The sequence below is a fragment of the Oreochromis niloticus genome, linkage group LG13 (genome assembly GCF_001858045.2).
Source record: "Oreochromis niloticus isolate F11D_XX linkage group LG13, O_niloticus_UMD_NMBU, whole genome shotgun sequence".
NCBI lineage: Eukaryota > Metazoa > Chordata > Actinopteri > Cichliformes > Cichlidae > Oreochromis > Oreochromis niloticus.
In genome coordinates, this window is record NC_031978.2 from 4,819,406 (window position 1) to 4,842,966 (window position 23,561).

General features: G+C 41.4%; 1 protein-coding gene across 5 annotated transcripts in view; it reads right to left on the bottom strand.

Moving 5' to 3' along the window:
* The window catches only part of atrnl1a (attractin-like 1a), a 338,833-nt gene that overhangs the window by 119,994 nt on the left and 195,278 nt on the right, over positions 1-23,561 (bottom strand). For 4 of the 5 annotated variants that reach the window (XM_025897448.1, XM_025897447.1, XM_005473721.4 and 1 more), the window contains one exon: positions 15,802-15,880. In XM_025897448.1, coding sequence (XP_025753233.1) covers positions 15,802-15,880 — 79 coding nt within the window. Of the gene's footprint in view, positions 1-214; positions 687-15,801; positions 15,881-23,561 lie in introns of those variants that run through there. The other variant, XM_025897449.1, reaches the window with a different exon arrangement.

A 23,561-nucleotide genomic window follows, 5' to 3' on the forward strand; every position in this document is an offset into this window, starting at 1 on the left:
TGTAAACAAATATATCCACAGAGAGATGACTAAAGAAATTGCTCACATTTGGATTTTATTTATAGAAATACATTATTTACAAAATTAATGTTTTTTTTCTGGTTGTTCCTGATGATATATTTTTTAAAAATCAAATACGACATTAGGTGTCTTGAACTTAAAACCCACTGTGCTATATAAGCTGCAGTAACAACAGCCAATGTTACTGATCTGATTTTATTTTACATAATAGTGCATGCAATAAACTGTATGCTTTACAGATGAAAGTGACTTGAGAATCTTTAACTAACTGCTTATAATGACAAGAGATTATATTTGCTGTTATAAACCTGTGACATTAAGAGAAAAAGAGAGTTTTCTTTCTTTCCTGTGACAAAGAATAATTTGTCTAAGATTGTAAAACATGTTTTTTTACTCTTATACATAATTATCAGACTCAGATAACTGATCCAGATCATATGAAATAACTTTTCACTTTAACTACTATCCAGACACCATGTTGTGCTGATGCATTTATGTGCACATTGTTAGTTTTAGCCCATTAAAGGTCTCTCTAATTGTTCAGAGAGGGAGTCAGAGGACTGACAGCTTCCTTCAGCCAGGAACTGTGGCTCCAGAGGGGCCTGGATGGGTGGAATGATGACTCCAGCAGCACACCGGTCACTCATGTCATGATCTTGCCCATCCTGTAAATGGCATAGAATTGTTCTTTTTACAAACTTTTACGTCTTAGTACACCCGACAGAACAGCTGTACTTCTCAGAATAGGTGCAAAACTGAAAATCCATTTTAAGATAAACTAAACAATGAAGATAAAAAGTATTAACATTTTTCTTCCTTCCTCCTTTATATTAGTGTATTACATTCAGCTATTTAATAAAATATAAATAAAACCTAAATATATTTAAAATTTGATTTATTGTTTTTTATAACAATTTTTCTTCCTTTAATCAATTTAAAATTGAATCAAGGAAGAAAAATGTGCAACATTTTACCACTGCAAAAAGGCCTGACTAATATTTAGTAACTGCATTTAACTCTCAGTCAAATGTGCTAAAATGACACAATTATCTGTGATGCATGTTTATATTTTGGGCATATATAAAAGTCAGGAGTTAAAGTATGCTGGTATCATCTCAAACAGCGTTCAATACTAATTTCAAACGACTCGGTAAATATCCCCAAACACACAAACTCTTCCTACTGTATGCCATTTGTCAGAAATCGTGTCTGTAAATGTACAGATACTGTGTTATTCACTGAGTAAAAATAAAAAAAAAACGTTAATGTGCGACACTGATAGATGGAGAAAAATGTAAGAAGCACAGGAAGAGGAGAGATTATTTTCAAAGGTGACTGCTCAGCAAGTGAAAATTTATAGACATGTAATGTCCTCATTCATTTTAGAAAATTAAAATCAGATACTGAATCTATAAATCAGGATTTTCTTGTGTGTTTGCTGAACTGGCTAAATCTAGACTACATCAAGGGTTGTAGACATTACTTTATATTTAAGATGATGCTGGTTAGAGTGACTAGAGCTGGGAATCCACAAAAGAGGGAGCATATTTCTCCCATATTGGCTTCTCTTCATTGGGTCACTGTTAAATCCTGCTCATCACATACAAGGTCTTTAATAATCAGGCCCCATTTAATCTTAAAGACCTCACAGTATTGCATCACCCCAGACTGCAGGCTTGCTTGTTGTTCCCAGAGTATTTAAAAGTAGAATGGGAGGCAGAGCCTTCAGCTTTCAGGCCCTCTTCTCTTCAACCAGCTCCCAGTTTAGATTTGGGCGACAGACACCCTCTCTGTGTTTAAGATTAGGCTTAAAACTTCCCTTTTTGACAAAGTGTATAGTTAGGGTAAGGTAAGGTGACCCTGAATCCTCCCTTAGTTAGGCTGCTATAAGCTTAGGCTGCTGGGGGGCTTCCCATGAGTTTTCCTTCTTTAGTCACCTTTTTCACTCACTACACGCCAAACTGGTCACGGCAGCTGGCTGCCCCTCCCTAAGCCCGGTTCTGCCAGAGGTTTCTTCCTGTTAAAATGGGTTTTTCCTCTCCACTGTCACCAAGTGCTTGGGCAAAAGGTTTGACTGTTGTAGTTTTCTCTGTATTATTTTTGGGTCTTTATCTTACAATATAAAGCAGTTCATAAGCTTTTCCGTGACTAAAATTTACCAGCGAATAAAACTGAGGGTAAAAAGTGAAAAATGACATAAAAACAAAGCTCCCAAACAGAATCAGTAAAAGGACTAGATGTTACAATCCCTGATAATGCATTGCTTTAAATGGAGAAAATCTTGAGGGATGGCTGTTATGAGGAAAGTCAGCCCAGAAATTTTACCAGCGGCACACATCGTTGTGTGCCTCAACTTTCGGTCTTTTACCCAAGCTAATTTGCCATTTTTCCTTGGTTAGGTTTAGGGATTAGAAAAACCAACAGCACACTCGTGGCTGATAAAATAGTGACTTACTGCACCTCCACCTCTCAACCCCATTGGAATACCTTTATGCTGATTGGAGTCACAAGACAGAACAGGTTTTAAGTGAAACCATCTTTCTTTGCTTCAAGCCAAGTGTGGTAAATCTATAATTAGTCCAAGTAGTTTTACTGACAGGTAGTTTTTCTTTTATAAGATCACATTGTTCACACAATGACGTCCATTCATACCTGGCACATGCTTTGTCCTACCACAATCTGACCACAATCAGTTTATAATTCACTGACACAAAATGCAAAGCACCTTCAGTTTCTGTCAGGGAATTATAAAGTGAAAAAGACAATGATAAGCTTCAGTTTATACTCGGGTTTCTCCTGGGATGTAGTCAAAACTCTGCTAATGTTAAACTTTTCTCAATACTAGAAAATATATCATTAAACATATAAGGGTTACATGCTTTCCTAATAATTAGGCTACACTTATTCAAATGTATGCAAGCATATGATGATGCTAACTTGTTGTATTCAGTCTGGAATACAAATAAATGGATAAAAGTCACTCAGAAACTGCTAATAAAATATCAGTCTGTCCATGCAGACGTGCACAGGGCAAAGAAGCAGAGGGCAGAGTTAAAGTCCAGGAGTCAAGTCGCTGGTTTAGGCTGGAGTTATTTATATGAGCCCGACCACCCACGCCCACCCAGAGTCAACAGCAGCCATCAATCAAAATGTTTTGTGTGGCAGACAGACTTTTAGGACGGCAGCAGAGACAAAGAGACCACACAAAAAAAAAAAAGAAGGAGAGGGAAGCAGAGGGAGGGAGTTCTATTATTACAGACGGCTGGCCTGAGGCACTTTCCGGTAAAAATCTTAAACGGAACAGGCAGACAAACACAACCGTATAAAACCATCTCCACCACCATATGGCTCCGGGGAGATGTCCTTGTTGTGTCCCTCAAAACACTCCACTCTCTCCCTCTGTCTCTCTCTCCCCACCCCTTTCCTCCCACCTCTCCCCCATCGTCTCTCACGTTTCGGTGCTTTTGAAGTTTGCTGGTGGCTGTGCGGTGCTGCTAAACCACTCTCTGAACACCAACACCTTCAAGCTAATCGGGGTCTCTGACAGTGACAGTGGTCACCTGGCTTGCACTGATAGCAGTGAAGCATCATTAACATTTATCATATTGCCTGCTTTTACATTTTTTTTTAATCGGCGACAAGTGAGTGAACATAACATGAGCACTAGTTGAGAAATATTTGACCTCTGTTGACAGTTTTTAAGACTGTTAGTACCAAAAATATCAATTTAAGAATAATATCAGCTCATTTTAGATATGATTGCATCACATGGAGTAACAAAAGGCTGGAAAAGCAAGTGGTACTATAAAGAAACATCTACAGGAAAAGTTCATATTGGGAGAGAAATGGGGTGAGAGGCAGGGTGCACCCTTGATGCTGTCGTATTCACCGCCTTTTTGTGTTTTTCATACCGTGCGGTGCCAAAAGTTTTAAAGGTCTGGACTGCAGGCAGGTCAGTTCATGACCTGGTCTTCTCTCTATGAAGCCATGCTCTTGTAATAGCTGCAATATGCAGTTAGCATTGTCTTGCTGAAATACGCAAGGCCTTACCTAGATGGAAGCATTTGATGCTGTAAATCTGCATATGTCTTTCAGCACTGATGGTGCTTTTCCAGATGTGCAAGCTACTAATTCCATAAGTACTGATCCACCCCATCTCGTTTCCTAAGGAATTTCAAATTCCCATTCATCTGACCATTAAACAGTTTCTCACTTTGCTTCAGCCCTTTTAATTGAGCTTCAACCCAGAGACGCCATGAGCGGCATTTATGAATCCTGTTCACATATGGCTCATTCTGCGTTCACAAACAAAGAAGCACCATATTTCAAAGAAGGAGCGAAGGATGACTCGGCAATCCTTTAGGCAAACAGGAAGATCTGACATGATTGCCACAAAATAACAAATGTTTGCAAAATCCAGCCCGAATATATATCAAAGGTGGAAAGGTCATAGACAATAGACTGTACTATCAACAGCAAGAATGCTCCCTATGTGTAAGATAAATCAGCAACATATGCACAGTGGGTGTGTGTAAAGTCTATCTATACAGTAATGTGCATGAGGCTTTGCAGTTTTAAATGAATACAAGCTAACTTTTATTTTAGGGCAGGACTCAAAAAGCCACATATCACACACAGTACATGTTTTTTTTTGAAATGCAACACTTCATGGGTAGGAAAATATTTAAATAAATACATTTAAAGGTCGAATGCTTTTCCAGCATTGCAATAGTGAAAATGTCAGGATGTCATTTTGCTTTCTGTTGATTGAGTGGCTTCAAAAAGTGTAGAGACCTGAAAATGCCAGAATCAGTAGCGCACAAATACACGGCTCAATTTAAAGACTAACCAAATAAATAAAAAATGCTTTCCATTGAATACACCTCAATCCTCCATCACGTCCGAGAGGTGGGGGCAGCAGAACAAGGAGGGATGCCCAGACCTCACTCTCCTTTCTTTTTTTGATTCATTCATCTTTTAAAAACATATTTTTAATGTTTGCCTAATTCATAAATAACTATCCATAAATAGATGAATAGAGAGTAAATTAGTCAAAGGAGTTTGCAAAGAAAAGCGTCTGGACTTCTTTAAGTTGCTTGAAGACGTTTCACCTCTCATCCGAGAAGCTTCTTCAGTTCTAAGGTCAAATGGCCGAGAATCCCAGATTTAAACCCAGTGGGAGTATCCCCCCAAAGAGGGACAAAGGACCCCCTGGTGATCCTCTAATCACATGAGCCAAGGTGTGAAAGCGGGTGTGGGACCTAATCAGCCAGGGTTTCGGGTAAGCTCATTGTGAAACCCATTATTTTCTCTGTATGCTGTGTTTGTACACTTGCGACTTGGCCAGCTCGTAAATGCAACAGTCGGGATGACTACGTTTGGAGGTTAAGCACAGGCTGCATGGTGGCTGGTCATGGTGCGTGCATGTGTTTGTCTACGCTCTCCTCTCGTCCCTTGGATTTGTTTAAACAGCGGTCATCCGCAGACATCCAGCCATGCTTGGCCACATTAAACCTCTTCTACTAATCTGCCACCTCGATTAATGCCAACTAAATAATAGGACACACAAACACATGTACATGCTGTGTAGCACCAACACACACAGAGGGGGAAAAAAAAAAACGGCACCCATACACAAGTGATTTGGCATTCAGTGGTCCAGACAGGCTAATCTCTCCAACTGCAGATTGGAGTGTGTTGCAGCCAAGGACTGAGCAATCAGAGCATAACATCACCTCTGCAGAATCATGGAAACCCAACAGTTTTAATAAAAAGGAGAAGAGGGGGGAAAAAAAGAAGAGCCTTTATTTTGAAATTAAAAAAACTCTCCAAGCAATATAATCTAATTCTAAGCTTTATTAAAAAAATTAAGTTTGCTTATTATATTTTAAACTTGACTTACTTACTTTGGTAATAAATGGCTTCTGGCTCACAGCGCCATAATATTGACACAATCTTGTCATTAAAATTAGCTTAAGCACCTTTGACTCATCATCTCGCCATTGAAATTAGACAGTAAGAGACCTCAGGAAAGCATTTACAGCAGCATAATTAGCTCCATAAGCCAGCTTGCTGGTTGCAGTGCAGCACTGACAAGTTCTAAACAAACAAAACAGCCTCAAAACTTAAATTTAATCAAGCTTGCTTCTTCTTCATTATGCACAGAATTCTCACCCTCCTGTAATTTGCAGTGGAGCATCTCTGAGTATAATTCCTTAATGAGTGTAGAGGAAAAATGACACAATATGTTAATTGCCTCATGCAAGGGGAGTGCAAACATCTAATTTAAGAAAATTAATGTGAGAGGTGGAGCCGCTGTAATAGTGGTGAAGACTGCAGAGGTCAGGGGGCGCCGTCAGCCAGAGGGAGAGCGATGCTCAGATTCAGAAGCAGAAACCGGCTGTGCTGCAAAGTAATAAAGTCTTCAGGATAACTTATCAGCGAAGACAAGTGACAACATCTGTCTGGGATGTGAATTTAAAAAAAAAAAAAAACTCTACCAAGCAAATAAATAAACTAAGTGTTTTATACAGTAGCGAGACAGATGCACAGAATGTGCAGGCAGACTTTTAACATCATCATAAAAACAACATGGGACACAGACTTATTCAAAAAGGTTTCACATTAATTAAAAATGGTTATTTTGTAATATTCTATTGATTTCCAGCTTAAACACTCAGTAAAAATTGACTTTCAATTGAATCGCATATTAAAGTTTGTTTTAACCTGTATTAGAAGTATAAAGCCAGCAACTAAATCATCATAGCATCAGATAATTATGTGAATCGGCAGCTGAAAATCTGGTTTTTGACAGTTTGTTTTGATGATGGTTTAAATGCTGCTAAGAACACAGCTATAAAATGTAAATTTACACTTTAACATTTGAGAAATTGTGTCTTGTTCATCAACTTAGAATAGGGCGTGGCTTCACAGTATTAAAACACAACTTCATTAGAAGAGAGCCACAGATGTTACGTCAGAACATTCATAACATAACCGAGTGTTAAACTGGTGTTTGATGACTTGGAGTAAAGACCATAGGACATTTTATGACTTGCTTTTAGCAAACGTTCAAATCTGGGCTGAAAGATGAAGCCAAGGTAGGAATGTAGAAAACTGCAGTTCTTCTATAGCCACTTGAGAATTACTCCAATTTTATAATCTTCAGCACAAGCTCAACAGTAGTAAAACAGAATTCCTGGTTGTGGCCCCCCGGGCCCTACTCTATCCTACTCGAAGGCTGGAATTCTATTCCTCAACACTGACGGTTGTACCACCTCAGCATCTGCAGAAGTTTTGCATTCCAGGCTCGTATGAAATCTGTCAGTAAAGCAGTTTTTTTTCCAATAAATGAGCATCGCTGACTTCATCCATCACTTATTGACTTTGTAGCAGAGACACTCGATGCCTTTGTTACCACCCCACTGGATAACTGCAATGGCGTCCTGTTCGGGATCCACAGCAAAGCCCTGGGCAGACCACAGTAGCCCAAAACTGCCAGACATCTAACCTGCACTCTGGTAACATATCACCCCGGCTCTCTTAACTCTTCACTTGCTCCCAGTTAACTCACACATCATTTACAAGATCCTTCTTCTCCCTTATCATACCCTTCACTACGTGTTTGACCTCCTTCCTCATACACCATACACACAGTCTCAGATGCTACAAACCTCACCCATGTTTTCTGTACATTTGGGGACAGAATCATCAGCCCCCACTCCCTGGAACCCTCTTCTAGCTTTACAGGACTTTTTCACAACTACTCAAATCTCAGCTTTTGATCAAGGCCCTGAAGTTTTTTTTCTTTTCTCTTTTTTTTAGAAAGTGTCCTTGGGTTTCTTGAAAAGTGCTATACAAATCTGAGTTAATATTATTATTAGAAGTATTATTATTATTAAACATAACAAAAGGCATGTAACATTAGTCAGATACTTTTCATAGCTTTAGGCGAGTGGAGGAGGGTGTTGCCATGTAACTTTCTTGCCCAAATATGTTAAAATGTGAGCCTATCAGGTATCATAGGGCAAGACGCAGGGTACACCCCGGACAGGCTGTCAGTCTGTTGCAGGGCTAACACATGGAGGGACATAACTATGAGCCATGGTCAATTTAGAATCACCAAATCCAGGATCTTTTCAAGGTATCGTCCCACAAATATTGTTTCCACTATAAGAGTGTTCATACAGATTCATATAACAAAGTTCTGCTTTTTCTGATGAGGCCAAATAAGAGTTTAAAAAGAGAATGATTAAAAAAAGGCATCTGAAAAAGTGTCAGCGGTGCAGAGAAGGCCTTAATCTTGTCCTTCTGGCTGGCCATCTTTCTAGCTTTTCATTTTTATTTGACTAATTTATCTAGCTGCGAGGCAGCATCAGCTGTGGTGGATTTCAAAAAATCCACACACTACAGACACACACACACACGCACACACACACACACACACACACACACACACACACACTCACTCTTCAGAGGAGCAACCCTATTAGGGAAAACCAGAGACATGGTGCGCAGCTTGTCTCTGCGCATCAGCATTAGAATTTCAAAGTAGCTTTTGATTGTTTGATCTCATATCCAAAAATGATTGTTGGTAATAAAAAACAAGTATGAGAAAAAAGCAATTAACATAAAGCTGCGGTTCTATTAATATCCAGTTTTCTCTGTAGTCTCGTGGCTGGTTGTGATCCATAATTAACGGTGAAGAGATCCCATTTTCACCTTCTGCTGTGGTTCCCCACTAGACCAGCTCTCTGGAGAGCGCAGCAGAGAGAGGGAGAGAGCAATGAACAGATGATACTTCACACTACAGAAAAGCTAGAAAGAGACTTTTTTTTCTAGTATTACAACCTGACAGACTTGACACTTTTAATATCTTTATATTACGGCTCAGTTCACAAATTCTTTTTATGTTAAGTGACAATAAATCCTGATCATTTAAAAAGGTGGTTATAAACAAAGATGTGCTGATGTGTTGAAAGATGTCAGAAAATTCTCTTTGAAATATGTATATTCACATCTATATCACACCCATATCATATGGGAGTCCTGAGTGATGTCAGCAGACCGGTAGCATAATGGGAGGTGGGCACACTGTCACGAGCACTCACACCAACACGAGGCTCAAATGCATCAATTCATCTAGAGGAAAAAGTAGCTATATTCATTGTATCAGTTTTATTAGGTACACCATGCTATTTAACTTCAACAACGTGATAAAAGATTCCTCAGAAATTTTGGTCCATATTGACCTGGTAGCTTGGATGTAAGAAGTGTTTATTCGAGTTCATGTTGCCTTCCTTTCAGCTCAAAGCAGTTGGGGCATTCTTTTCTAAACTCTGGCATCAAGAAGGAGAACTGGATTGTTTTCTCTTTTTCAAACTATTAAACCCTAGAGGTGGTTGTGTGTTTCTAAAACAATTAGACCAGCCTGTCTGGAAACAACGACGCCATGTTCAAAGTCACTTAAATAACAAATCACCTTCCCACTTTCATGCTTAGTTTGAAGTTCAGCAGTTCACCTTGACCGTGTCTACATGCCTAAATGTATTAAGCTGCTACCATGTGATTGGCTGATGAGATGTTTGCATTAATTGGTAGATTAAAAAGTGTATCTAATGAATTGACCACTGAGTAGATTCCTGTTACAACAAGGCTCACACAAACAGCTCAGCAAACAGCTTGTAGTTCATATAATGTAAAATTTACATTAGATAAACATGGCTGTACTATCCATCCTTTCCCATAAGGAGCAGCAGTTTATCTCTCTAATAATCAGGTTGACACTAAATACATCAACACCAAGAAATCATAAAAAGAAAGAAATCAGCGCTATTGATTAGCATGGTTAATTTTCTGCTTGTTTTTTTTCTGAAGCCAAACTGAGTTTGCGAAGCTTAGAACTGTATCTGTGTGGGTAAGTGTGCCTCTGAGTCATATATATCATCTGACATAAATGATACAGTGGGAAATTGAGGTTGGAGATTGATCTGTAAGCTTCAGGTATCATCTGAAGGAAAATAGAAAAGACACAATTGGCCCTTAGAGCTAAAGAAGGAAAACGAGATTTTGTCACTGACAGACTAATCTGTCGTTTTTCAGATTAAGGTCGGTTTTGAGGTCATGTATTACAGAAAATCCCCAACTTTTTAGTAAAAACAATGAATGCATTGCTTATATACATGTGGTAGACAGTAACTTCTTGCACTACTAGCTGTAAAAAATATGGCTGTTCCGTGATACTTTCAATGCTGCACTTTAATTCTATTAGAATTTTCTGATTTAACAATGTGCTTAAAGAAGTAATTTATTTTATATAACTGCACTGTAAATAACGACGGGAGGAAAACGGAGCCGAATCTTTCAAGTTCCAATAACAATAATTTCTCTCCACTGTGCAACTTTTCACTTATTATATCCTCCATCATCCAGAGGAAAGGATAGTAAAAAGAAAATAGCCTTCAGGAAGAATGAGGGAGACTCACACAGTTAAAGACAGAGAAATGTGGAAATTAACCAACAGTGCAGTAAGCATTGCGGCTGTGCTGTGATATGAGACCAGCTCTCATAAATATTGTAGCAGAGTGTCAACCAGCCTGCCAGCAACCAACATACTGCTCCTCACACTGAGAAACAGGGCTAAACAAACACTGTGTTGGTCGGGTCACAGGTGGCTAAACACCCATCAGAGTATCAATCACTGCGCCAGACACATACACACCTGTAAGTACGTACACACACACACACACACACACACACAAAGGATAAAGCTGTTCAAGAATCCTCAATGTTTATATCAAGCTCTATATTTCACTTGTCATTTCTCAGAAAAGATTCTGCACAACATAAAATATTAAAGACAGATGATAAGGCCAAAAAACTGACTACTTAAATTGACAACAACTGGATTGTCTGTAAGCGCCTTTTTTCAGACGTTAAACACATTACTGATTTATCATCAGGCTGATATGTGAAATTCATTATCTGGACACTCTAATGAGTTGATGCTCAGTATTCACTCACATTTTTTTCCATTTTGCTGTAAACCAGAAAAAAAACGATCATATCATATATATATATATATATATATATATATATATATATATATAAAAAAACACCCAGCACGCCCCTGCGGGCGGTTTATCCTTCAAGCTCGGGTCCTCTACCAGAGGCCTGGGAGCTGGAGGGTCCTGCGCAGTATCTTAGCTGTTCCCAGGACTGCGCTCTTCTGGACAGAGATCTCCAATGTTGTTCCCGGGATCTGCTGGAGCCACTCGCCTAGCTTGGGAGTCACCGCACCTAGTGCTCCGATTACCACGGGGACCACCGTCACCTTCACCCTCCACATCCTCTCGAGCTCTTCTCTGAGCCCTTGGTATTTCTCCAGCTTCTCGTGTTCCTTCTTCCTGATATTGCTGTCATTCGGTACCGCTACATCGATCACTACGGCCGTCTTCTTCTGTTTGTCTACCACCACTATGTCCGGTTGGTTAGCCACCACCATTTTGTCCGTCTGCATCTGGAAGTCCCACAGGATCTTAGCTCAGTCATTCTCCATCACCCTTGGAGGCATCTCCCATTTTGACCTTGGGACTTCCAGGTTATACTCGGCACAGATGTTCCTGTACACTATGCCGGCCACTTGGTTATGGCGTTCCATGTATGCCTTGCCTGCTAGCATCTTGCACCCTGCTGTTATGTGCTGGATTGTCTCTGGGGCATCTTTACACAGCCTGCACCTGGGGTCTTGCCTGGTGTGATAGACCCCAGCCTCTATGGATGATTAGTGCCTCTGTGCTGTCTTTCAGTCCAGCTTTGTCCAGCCACTGGTAGGATTTCTGGATATCAGCCACCTCCTCTATCTGCCGGTGGTACATACCGTGCAGGGGCCTGTCCTTCCATGATGGTTCCTCGCCTTCCTCCTCTTTCTTGGGTTTCTGCTGCCTGAGGTATTCACTGAGCACGCTGTCAGTTGGGGCCATCTTCGTGATGTATTCGTGGATGTTTCTTGTCTCATCCTGGACTGTGGTGCTGACACTCACCAGTCCCCAGCCCCCTTCCTTCTGCTTAGCGTACAGCCTCAGGGTGCTGGACTTGGGGTGAAACCCTCCATGCATGGTAAGGAGCTTTCTTGTCTTTATGTCAGTGGCTTCTATCTCCTCCTTTGGCCAGCCTATTACCCCAGCAGGGTACCTGATCACGGGCAGGGCGTAGGTGTTGATGGCCCGGATCTTGTTCTTACCGTTCAGCTGACTCCTCAGGACTTGCCTGACCCTCTGCAGGTACTTGGTGGTTGCAGCTTTCCTAGCGGCCTCTTCATGGTTCCCATTCGCTTGCGGGATCCCCAGGTACTTGTAACTGTCCTCTATGTCTGCAATGTTGCCTTCTGGTAGTTCCCCTCAGTTCTGACTACCTTCCCTCTCTTTGTTACCATCCGACTACACTTCTCCAGTCCGAACGACATTCCAATGTCATTGCTCATTGTATCAGTGAATCAATGTCTCGTTCACTCTTGGCATACAGCTTGATGTCATCCATGGTGGCTGACAACCGCTCCGTTCCGTAGTCGGTATCCGTAGCCAGTCTTGTCAATGATCTCACTGAGGGGGTTCAGGCCTATGCAGAACAGCAGTGGGGACAGAGCATCTCCTGGGTAGATCCCGCACTTGATGGTGACTTGTGCTATGGGCTTGGAGTTGGCCTCTAGTGTTGTACGCCACATCCCCATTGAGTTCCTGATGAAGGCTCTTAGGGTCCTGTTGATCTTGTACAGTTCTAGGGCGTAGGTGCCCCACAGTTCTGTATCCAGCTGTGGGGCATTGAGTCATAGGCCTTCTTGTAATCAATCCAGGCTGTGCACAGGTTGGTCAGTCTGGCAGGTTGGTCAGTCTGGTCTTGCAGTCTCGGCTGACTGTTCTGTCTACCAGTAGCTGGTGTTTTGCGCCTCTGGTATTCTTGCCAATCCCTTTCCGCTCATGTAATGACCCATGTGCCTGTTCATCTTAGCCGATATGATGCCTGACAGGAGCTTCCATGTAGTACTGAGGCAGGTTATTGGTCGGTAGTTGGATGGGACCGGTCCCTTCTTGGGGTCCTTGGGGATCAGGACCGTCCGACCTTCGGTTAGCCATTCCGGGTGTCTCTCGTTAACTAGCAGCTGGTTCATTTGTGCTGCCAGACGCTCGTGGAGTGCAGTCAGCTTCTTCAGCCAGTAGGCGTGAACCATGTCGGGCCCTGGTGCTGTCCAACTCTTCATACTGGAGACCCTTTCTTGGATGTCTGCCACTGTGATGGTTACCGGACCCTGTTCAGGGAGGTCGCTATGGTCTGCCCTCAGATCCGCGTCCTTCTCCCATATGCTCTTCCAGTATTGCTCCGTCTTCAAGCTTGGCCATGATCCTATCTTTCGGGTCAGTTCCTCTCGCACTCAACGATCCTTCTCCTATCGCACTTTGGGCTATGAACCCAATCTCGGGTGGGGGTGATGATATCTCCCCCCTGACCTGGCGTCCTGACTCCTCCTTGCCGTAGCATTTATGTTGTACCTCGTCAATCTCTAGCTGTGAGAGCAGTCCCTTCTTTCGAATGTTGGAACACTGAGCTACTAGTTGTTTCGCCGTCATTGTGGATGTTGGGTATCGAAGAATTCATAGGTCCCTCATCCTATTCATGTAACCCCTTCCGCCAGGGTTACTTGCGTAGTAGCATTCCAACAACGCCCTGTTTTCGTCTCTTGCCCACCAGTACCCCACTTGTCGTCAGGGTGCCCTGGTTCCTCAACACCTGACGCGGACCTTGTTGATCCGGGCGACGTCCGAGCCGGCATGCCTTCATATTTATCTGTCTCGCTCATGTCTGCGGTAGGCTCACTTAGCATAGGGGGTCTAGCCTTAGGACCCTTACTGGATACAGACGCCCCAGGCGCACACACACACACACACACACACACACACGTACGTTTAAAATCAGCTACTTTTGAACATAGCTTGTTCCCTTGTCACAGCATGGTGGGTTTTACAGCTTTTTAGCTGTATGATGATCATAGACTGTATATGAAGGATATGTCCTACCACTGTGACACCATTTTTTTAGTCTAAAGTTATAATATTTAAATGCCGCTTCAAGTAACTACCTAATGCCAACAACCTTGGTAAGTAATATAAACACAAAGACCCATACCTATGAAGTAGTGGTGATTAACATGTAAGCAAATTCTACAGTTTCACTCCCAAAATGCTCCAAAAGGCAACAATACCACAAATTAGCTAAGGGTATACCCAGAAAACAGCTAGTGGCCTCAGAGCAGCCATGCCTCTGATCACACATAACTCTAACCGTTAATACAGTAATACAGAAGGGGTGAGTTATAAAAGATTCACCACACATACAGTTGTTATAAAGCTGTAAAAATAGTTTGTTCATCTTTAAAGTCACACACTTTAATGCGGGACTTTATTGGGATTGCTTCTCTTTAGAAGACAGCCTCTAGTGGTGATGTGAAGAACTGCGGTTTTCAGTGTTTCGTGTTTGCTTCATTAGCGTACGCCTGCCAGATGTGTGCTAATGCCAGTTTACTGTCATTGCAACACTGCTGTTTGTTATACTGATTAGCAGCAGGGGAGCTCATTTTGTTTGGACTGTTTAAAAAAACAGAAAGTCTGTTAAAGTTTTCAGCACACACATCTTTTAGAGTCTCAGGTACATAATTAGCAGCTTATTTTGTGGAGTTTTTTATATTTTCTGTTTACTTTCTGCAACCAGAAATGTTCTTCAAGCTTTTCTATTCGGCAGAGACGCTAATGCAAACTCAAAGTCACATACTGGCTCAATCTGCAATCTGGACTCTATTCATTAAAATCTGTAAAAACCAAACAACAATTAGTTTTGCATACACCATGTGAGAAAAACGTCACTAACTGAGCATAAAGGTTTACTCCACTTAAGAAGATTACAAATACTCCTAACTGAAGGCAATTCATTTTTGAAACATCATAAATCTAAAAGAGACATGTCGTCATCATTTAAATGGGGAAAGTTAATTTGCAAATGAAAAGATCAACATTTTCTGCATGATGACAAAACAGTGGTGGAAGAGAAAAGGGGGAAGCGCAAGAACCAACAAGTGTATTTAAACACAATAGCTCCCTGTGGTACATCTGTGGATTACACTGGTAACAATAGACTATTATCACAGCTATACAAAACCAACACTGATTCCTCCCTGATGACACAAACATAAAACAGAAAGTGTGATAAAGAGAATAAGGGTTACTGCTAAAAAACAAAACAAAAATCCCCTAAAAAACATGTCAAACAGCACAGCACGGGATTGATTTGGAGCCTAAATTGTTTTTGTATGTGTCTGCGAGTGCGTTCGGAGGAGGGTCAGAAGTAAATATGAAATGATGTGGCATCTGTTCAGGCTTTAAGTGATATATCACTCTATTCCACTCCGTTTAGCATCACTTCGTCTGAGTTAATTGGTTCATGAGGAGCACTAATTAAGGGGAATGGCCTTGTTTATCGTCATGGTGATGCTCGTTAAGCAGAGAGATTTTTTTTCCTTCCAGTACTCATGACATTAACCCACCCTTCACAACTTGTGGGTGGGAAGTAGTATCAGTGTTTACCCTTTGATGTGGCAGCTGCAGCTGCGTTTCTGTGCAGCAGAATAAAGTGCACACACAGCTCGACAATGCTCTGCATGTAATGTATACAAATGCATATGCACACAATGGCACACATAAAAACACATAAACACACAGGCAAGATGTGTCCTACCTCTCTACGTCGTGAGGCCCAGCAGGTCTGTTTGATTTTCCAAACTACAGCAGCCACCAGCAACAGCGACAGGAAACAGCTGGAGAGAGGAGACAGACAGATGATAAATCAATCCAAAATCAATGATTTGTCAGTAGTGCATGAACAAGAATATGCAAAAAAAACAAAACAAAAACTCATCAGGTCGCATTAGATGGAAACAATTTAAAGAACCACTTTAATTCTCCGAGGAATAAAGGGTTATACAAAAAATGTTAGCATTTCAAGTAGGCAGGAATTGAGGTGGCACGAATCAAAACTTGGCTTTCATGTTTTTTTTTTATTTATTATGCTTGTTAGTCAAATTTTTACAAGTGCTTGACGTCACTCAAGGTGACAAAACAGTCAGTTAAACAAAAGAAGCTTTGTTGTGTTCATGCTTATATTTAGCTTTTTAGCTGTTAATGTTTTTTTTGTTGGGGTTATCCTGGGTCCAGTATCTGTGGATAACACAATCATTTAAGCACAACTCAGCTCTTAGTATAAAAATACAACCATAAATGTATATTTCCACACTAATTTCCTCCCCTTTACCTCCAATTTTTGCAGACCATAGGCTAAAAGGAGGGAGGAATTCTTGAGAAATATGCTGTAAGATACAAAACCGCAGTGACCACAGGCAGCTGGGGATTTTAGGACACAAAAGGGCGGCAAGAGGGCAATGAGTGACATGATGCTCTCTAACAAAGAACAAGGTTTCATTTACACACTGATGCGCACACACATCCACACATTCTGTTACAAAGTTCAATGTCTGGAGGCCAAAGTTATCAGGCCAAACACAAAGCTTCTCTCTCAAGCAGAACTTCTGACAGTAACTCAAAACAAGCACACCCAAAGACTTAACAACAGGAAGTCCCTGAGAAAGTGCTGAGGACAGCAGCTTCGAAACAATCCTGCTCTTCATCTGTTTCTGTGTGTGTCAGTGCGTGTGCATGTGCTCTCCCATCCCTCAGTATGGAGATGACAGCATTGTAAAGGGTATTAGTGTTGTAATGAGCGTGACATTTTCAGACCAATTGTGGTGAGGAGGCTGCAGTCATGGCCTCTTCAGTCCACTGACTTTTCAGTTGCATTCAGAGACATCGCAACTAGGAAATCCCCTCCGGTGGTGAGGACAAGATGCACATTGCTGCTGCTGGATGAAAACCATCCGCTTTCAAGATTCTTGCTGCTGACTTTTGCAGATTATGAAAGCTTTTATCTAGCATCACAATGTCTTTCATTTCTTGGGTTAAAACAAACATGGTACAAACACCTACAGTACTGACCAAAAGTATTGGGCCACCTTTCATGGCTTTAGATTTTGTTCTCAAGGAGTAAGACTTTTTTTTCTGAATGTCTATCAAAGTGAGCTGAGTGCAAATGCAAAGCTCTCAATTTACTGGTCAATCTACATCCCTACCCTCACCTATGGTCACGAGCTGTGGGTAGTGACCGAAAAAACGAGATCGCGGATACAAGTGGCAATAATGGGCTTCCTCCAAAGGGTTTCTGGCCACTCAGAGATAGGGTGACAGGTTCAGCCATCCGGGAGGGGCTCAGAGTAGAGCCGCTGCTCCTCCACATCGAAAGGAGCCAGTTGAGGTGGTTTGGACATCTGACAAGGATGCCTCCTGGGCACCTCCAATTACTAACTGTATCTTTAGACTCTATATTACTACCAGCTTGTCATAAAAACACTTTTTTTCTCCATTTCTTTAGTTGAAACTATGAAAAAGCCAAAGATAAACAGTCGAAAAGAAATAAAATAGTATTTTTCCGCTATGGAGATGATTCCCAAAGAGCTATTTGCTGCATATCTCACCAGTGTGTCTTTAAAAAAGTTTGAAGAAACTAGATAAGGGGAGGAGAGAAGAAATGAAAGTCATGTCCTTTAAAAATAGGGGAAAAAACAGCAAAGATCTGACAAAGGAATTTGAGAGATGCAGTTGGGCCTTCAGTTAATCCCTCTACTGTTCACTGAAGTGTCATCAGAAATGGTCATAGTGGAGGGATAGCTGTCAAGAAGTTCTTCTTAAGAAAGGGGAAAGGTTGCAGTATGCTAAGGTACAGGTAGGGAGTGAAGAATCCAAATTTCACATGTTTGCTTCAAATCATTGTCAGTGTGTACAGCAGATACAACAGTATCTGGAGCCATCTGTAAAATACTGTGGTGCCTCTGTCGTGGTTGATTTCAACCAGTGGCTTTCTTGTCAAAACTGCTGGAATTATGAGCACCTACAAGTACTGTCAGATTTGAATCCATCATGCAATACTATCTGGAAAGCATCGGACTGGCAACAGATTTTTCTCACAGCATGAAAATGCATTGGCAAAACAGCGTATCTAGGAAAAAACAAACAAACACATGGTCAGTCATGGATTGGCCACCTCGGAGCCTGGACCTCAACATTACTGAAGCAGTGTGGAAATATCTTGACTGAGAGAAGAAAGAGGTAGCCAACATCCTTCAAGAAGTCCGGAGAACCATTTCTGAAGGCTATTTAAATAAATTATAAGAAAGCTTGCCTCAAAGAGTTCAGCCTTTGTTGAAAAACAAAGGTGGTTGTACCAAATACTGACTTCAGTGTTCACCATTGACTTCTTTTGCCTTATACAGCATAATGTACACTGGGAGAGAACTATGTAAGCATTTATGCAAAATGGGAACCTTTTTCCCATTTTGCTGTAGTAAATATATATGTATGTTAACACAGATTTAATAGTGAGGTCAGTATATGTACAGTCAATCACTAGGAGCAGCAACTCTGGCTGTGAGCACAGAAGCCTGTCCACCTGCTGCTGTTTGCATTGAAGGAAAGCGGCTTAAATTGAGGCTAAAGGAAGCTACAATAGCTTATTTCATTCAGTGGGTGAACTAAGGGCCTGCATTAAAACCCAGCAAGAATTTAATAATAATTCTTTTGAACATGGGGTTGTAGTTATATAGTTATTCTAATAGAGCAATAAAAATATGGAGTTAGGCATCTGCATGACAGGTATGCAGGCGGGTCAATGATTAGCCAAGCTTTTGTTTAAAGTGAATGCATGGCAGATTGATGCGGTATGTATTTTGTGTCTTCCCATTGCCCAAAGATTGTGTAATAATAGACATAAAATGCTTGTTTTATTGACTTAAGTGGTCACCAGTTAGACAAATTAGATTTTTTTAAATGACACAACATTATTTTTGGTCATCCACGGCTAACTGGAGAACCACTTAAACCATGAGCATAACAGGGTCCTGATTTCTTCTCAGGCTCAGCAACCCTCACACCGGATAGTACCAGACCCCGATTACAGCAACTATTCCCCAGAATAATTACTGCAAAGACAAACACACTCAGTAACTCCGCTGCAATGATTTCCCATCCTCTAAATTCTAAAAACCCTCCGCTGGCTCAGATTCAAATTCAATCATGCACAAGATTCCCAATTCAATCTGTTTTACCTCAGCTCACCATTAATGGGCCACAGGGCCTGAGCTTAGCCATCTAACCAATGAAGCAGAATGGCTAATTGTGGCTATTACAATTATTAGGGAGGAGAAAGGAGGGGAGGATAGGGTTGTCCTGTGGGTTTGTTAACACTCAACTGAGCCTCTTGATAGGTTTAGTTTTAAGACTCTTCAGCCACAGGTAAAAACAACTGAAATGATTAAACTACCGAGGGATGTGTAGGAACGACTCTGGGTCCATGTGAGAATGTGTATGGCTTTTATTCCTTCTTTTTTAAGTGACTCAGCCTTTGGCAAAAAAATGTAGAAAAGCTCATACGACATACGACAGACACAAGAGCACACACATGCAGGGAAGTACAGTGAATCATCTGAACCCCTGAAGGTAGGAAAAAAAAATAAGCTAGTCAATTAACATGGGCCACAGATAGCACAGAATCAGAAACAGCTTTCTATTTGCTAAAGCAGCAAATCAACTCTAAGTGTAGGGACGGGCTGAGGGCATGAGGCATGGGAGCTGCAGGTTCTCTAACTGTCATGTTTTCAATGTGTGTGTTTTCTCTTTGTGTGTGTGTGTGTGTGTGTGTGTGTGTGTGTGTGTGTGTGTGTGTGTTTGTTTTTAAGCCTTGATTTTGGCACTTCAGCAAAGGAAATAATTATAATTTATTTTTAAAGTACTCTTTAAAATAAACAGTTACAAAGTGCTGCACAGTCTGGATAAAACCACCATTAAATTTAAGTTGACTCATTTGGTCTCTGCAGTAAGTCATCTGGTCTGTCTTCCAATTAATCACATATGGAACGCTGACATTTCCCACTGGGAATCCGTAACTATCACTTTTCAACATGCAAATATAACCTCATAATTTTGGTGCCAAGACCTAATCAAACAGCAAGTGAAGCAAAAATAAAAAATGAATGAAAACAGAGTGAGTGCAAGGTGCTCCATACTGTAAGGTAAATATCTTGCAGTGTTAGACAATGTCAGTTGTCTAACGGTTCCCTGTGAACCAGCACTCATTTTAAAAGGAAGAAGCCTCTTGAAGAACTATGCCCACAGAGAGAGCAGTCATCTTTCATGGCAGGTAAGGGGAAAAATGCACTGATGTGCTCGTGTGTTATATTATTTATCATAATATTTGGCAGGTTGGTGGAACCAATGGTTTATCCCACTGCCACTCAAGTCAGTATAAGGAAGCTGACTAAGTCTAAAATCTGAAAAATTCAGTAACTAGGGACGATGCTGAAAAGATCAATAGTTTAATTCGTAGCTATCTGCACTTGAATGCAAAGCCATGCCTGGGTCCTGGGTCTGTCCTGGAGGGGGACCTCCTTCCTGTAGAACCCGTCCACATTTCCTTACCTAGGAGGCAACCTAGTCAGATTTCCAAGCCAGCTCAATTGGCTCTTTTCAATGCGGAAAGGACCTGCTCTAAAGTTTCTGCTCTGAGCCCCTCCCAAATGAGCAAGCACCCTCACCCTGAGCCTGAGCACAGATACCCTGCAGACGAAGCTCATTTCCGCCGCTTGTCTGCAATCTCATTCTTTCGGTCACTACCCAGATATTTGATCAAAGAGAAAACCTCCACAGAGAATTTAACTCGAAGTGGATGTTGGTCATGGTGGTCATTTTGAAATGACGTGGGCAATTTCGGGGAGTCTCATGAGCCACTTAGTGCCGAGTAGCGTCTCTGCTGTTTTGGGGAAAAAGAGAGAGAATGAAACTGATTGCTAATCAAACGAGTCAGAGCTGGGAGTAATTGGACAAAGCCGAGCTGCAGTGTCACCAATTAGCATCTGAGACTGTGGAGAGGAACAACATAAATGCTGTTTAATTATGGCCATTCTCCTTCATTTGGATATGAAAAAGAATGCGCATGGAGGATGGATGAAGGGTGGGAGAGACAGGAAGATGAGGGGAGGAGAGTTTTTAAACTGTAGATTCTTTGTGGAAGAAAATTTTACAACTACTCAGGGAGTCTTTAAACATCTGGGCCTAATTTTCAAAAGCACATCCAACACAGATCGATATGAGTCATTACGAGACTGTATTTACACTTAAAACGATGCCATTTTCAAAATATCACACAAAATTAATAATGGCTGAGCTTTTTCTCCAGCTATTGTTTAATACTGCAGCATTTCAGTCTTTTCTCTTTTCCCTTCTGCCCTCATGTCACCAACTTTCATTCTGCTTCAAATTTTTGGACTGTAATTAAAGCTGCAGTAGGCAGAAATCTAGAACTGAAAAATAAAAACCCTTAAGGATTTGAAAATAGACAACCCTTCTCCTGCAGCTGTCCCCCCTCTGTTTTAAGCCTGCTTCATGCAGGCTTTTGGCTTCATACAGGATTCAACTCGGAGTGGGTAAAAGTCCTCTACTTAATCGACTGCACCGCGTTTCTACATTTACATTAATTATGATATGATAAGACTGTTGTGGAATTTTGACCAGCAACGCCAAAAGAAACACGATGCCTTTTCACACCACACTGTCACACAATTCTTCAGGGAGCAATGGAGGCCAGGTTCCATCACCTATCTCTGACAAAATATGTTTATAAGTAACTAATTTGCCTCACCAAATTGATTTTGAAGGACACTTAATTGCTCAATTACTGAATTAACTGCTGAATACTCAACAGACGTTTGTAGATCACTGTCATGCACAAAGCAGTGTTAACCCAGAGCTCAATCTTTCCCCAACATTAACCAAGAGATTTGGTTGCCTAAACATACCAGATTTAAAGGTGTTGACCCCACTTTAGAAGTTTGGAATGGTTATTGCAGAGATAGAAATTAAATGTCTTTTTTAGGGTAATAAGACACATAAAATGGTTAAATCAGTTCACTAACTGACATGGAGATACATGTTCAATATTTACTTTCAGTCCTGATTTTTGCCTTAGCTGCATATCTTTCAATTTCTCTACATTCCCACTGCCAGACTGCATCTCATCACTCTGCCTTCTGCCTAAAGGCTACCCCCCCACATACACACACACAAAATGAGAGTCATGACTAAGGCTCTTTGGCACTCGCACACTGCAACACAAGCCAAGAAGTCCAGACTTGTGACACACACAGAATCTACAGCACCGCATGTGGACATGGTAAGGACAACATTTGACGACAGACTGTATTTAATTTATCATACTTGCTAGAGTTTTTCTTCAATTACCCTAAAGGGTTATCAAGAATTGTTCAGATACTAATAAATAACAATTAATCTCTGAACAGATAATCATCCAATACCGAACAGTTTCAACACCAACAATGCCATCTTCACCTCTTTCAGTTTTACACACAACTTCATACAGCATAGATGGCACACTGCCCCACCCCTCCCTATCAGCTGAAATAGTTGACTTTCAAAACACTGAACTTTGAGGAATTTACAGAGATCAGAAAAGCTCCTTCAGCACCATTTAAGTAACTATTTTTTTCTGGGTATCAAGTCCAAAGTTCTAGTATTGTGACAACTCCACCAGTTTATTAGGTGATGGTATATCAGCTATGCCTTCGGGTCCAAGTTCCTATTGTATTCATCACCCCAGCCACCTCCTCCAGCTCATCCAGGGGGCAGAGAGATCTAATCTCTAAAGAGAGTCCTGGGTCTGCCCCGGGGCTTCCTCCCAGTAGGATATGCCCAGAAAACCACCTCTAGGAGGGATTGAGAAGGCATCCCAGTCCGATGCCCAAACCACCTGAACTGGCTCCTTCAATGTGGAGGAGCAGCGGCTCTACTCCAAGTCTCAAGCTCCTCACCCCATCTCTCAGGGACAGCCCAGCCACTCTTCAAATGAAACTAATTTCTGCTACTTGTATCACAGCCTCATCCTTTACTACCCAGAGCTCATGACCATAGGTGAGGGTAGCAACGTAGATTGACCTCTGTGCTTGACTGTGGCCATGGTGCTCTTTGGATCATATTTAGCATTTCTCTTCCTTCAAACACAGCAGGTGTTCTTGGTGACTTTGGTCCCAGCTGCATTCAGAACTTTGACAAGCATCTTCCAGTGTCGTTTTGGATCATCTACCATCTCTCATGATCATTCTCCCACATGAGCCCAAGGGAAATTGATAAGCATTCTGCATTTATTCCATTTCTGAATAACCAACAGTTCTCTCCAAGCTTCTTCCTGATGGTCTTAATCCATTCCAGTCTTGTGCAGATCTACAGTCCATGACATCATCTGACAACTCTTTGGTCTTGCCAATGATGGTGGGGAGGTTGGAATGGAAGAAACTGATTCTGTGTACAGGTGTGCTTTATACACAC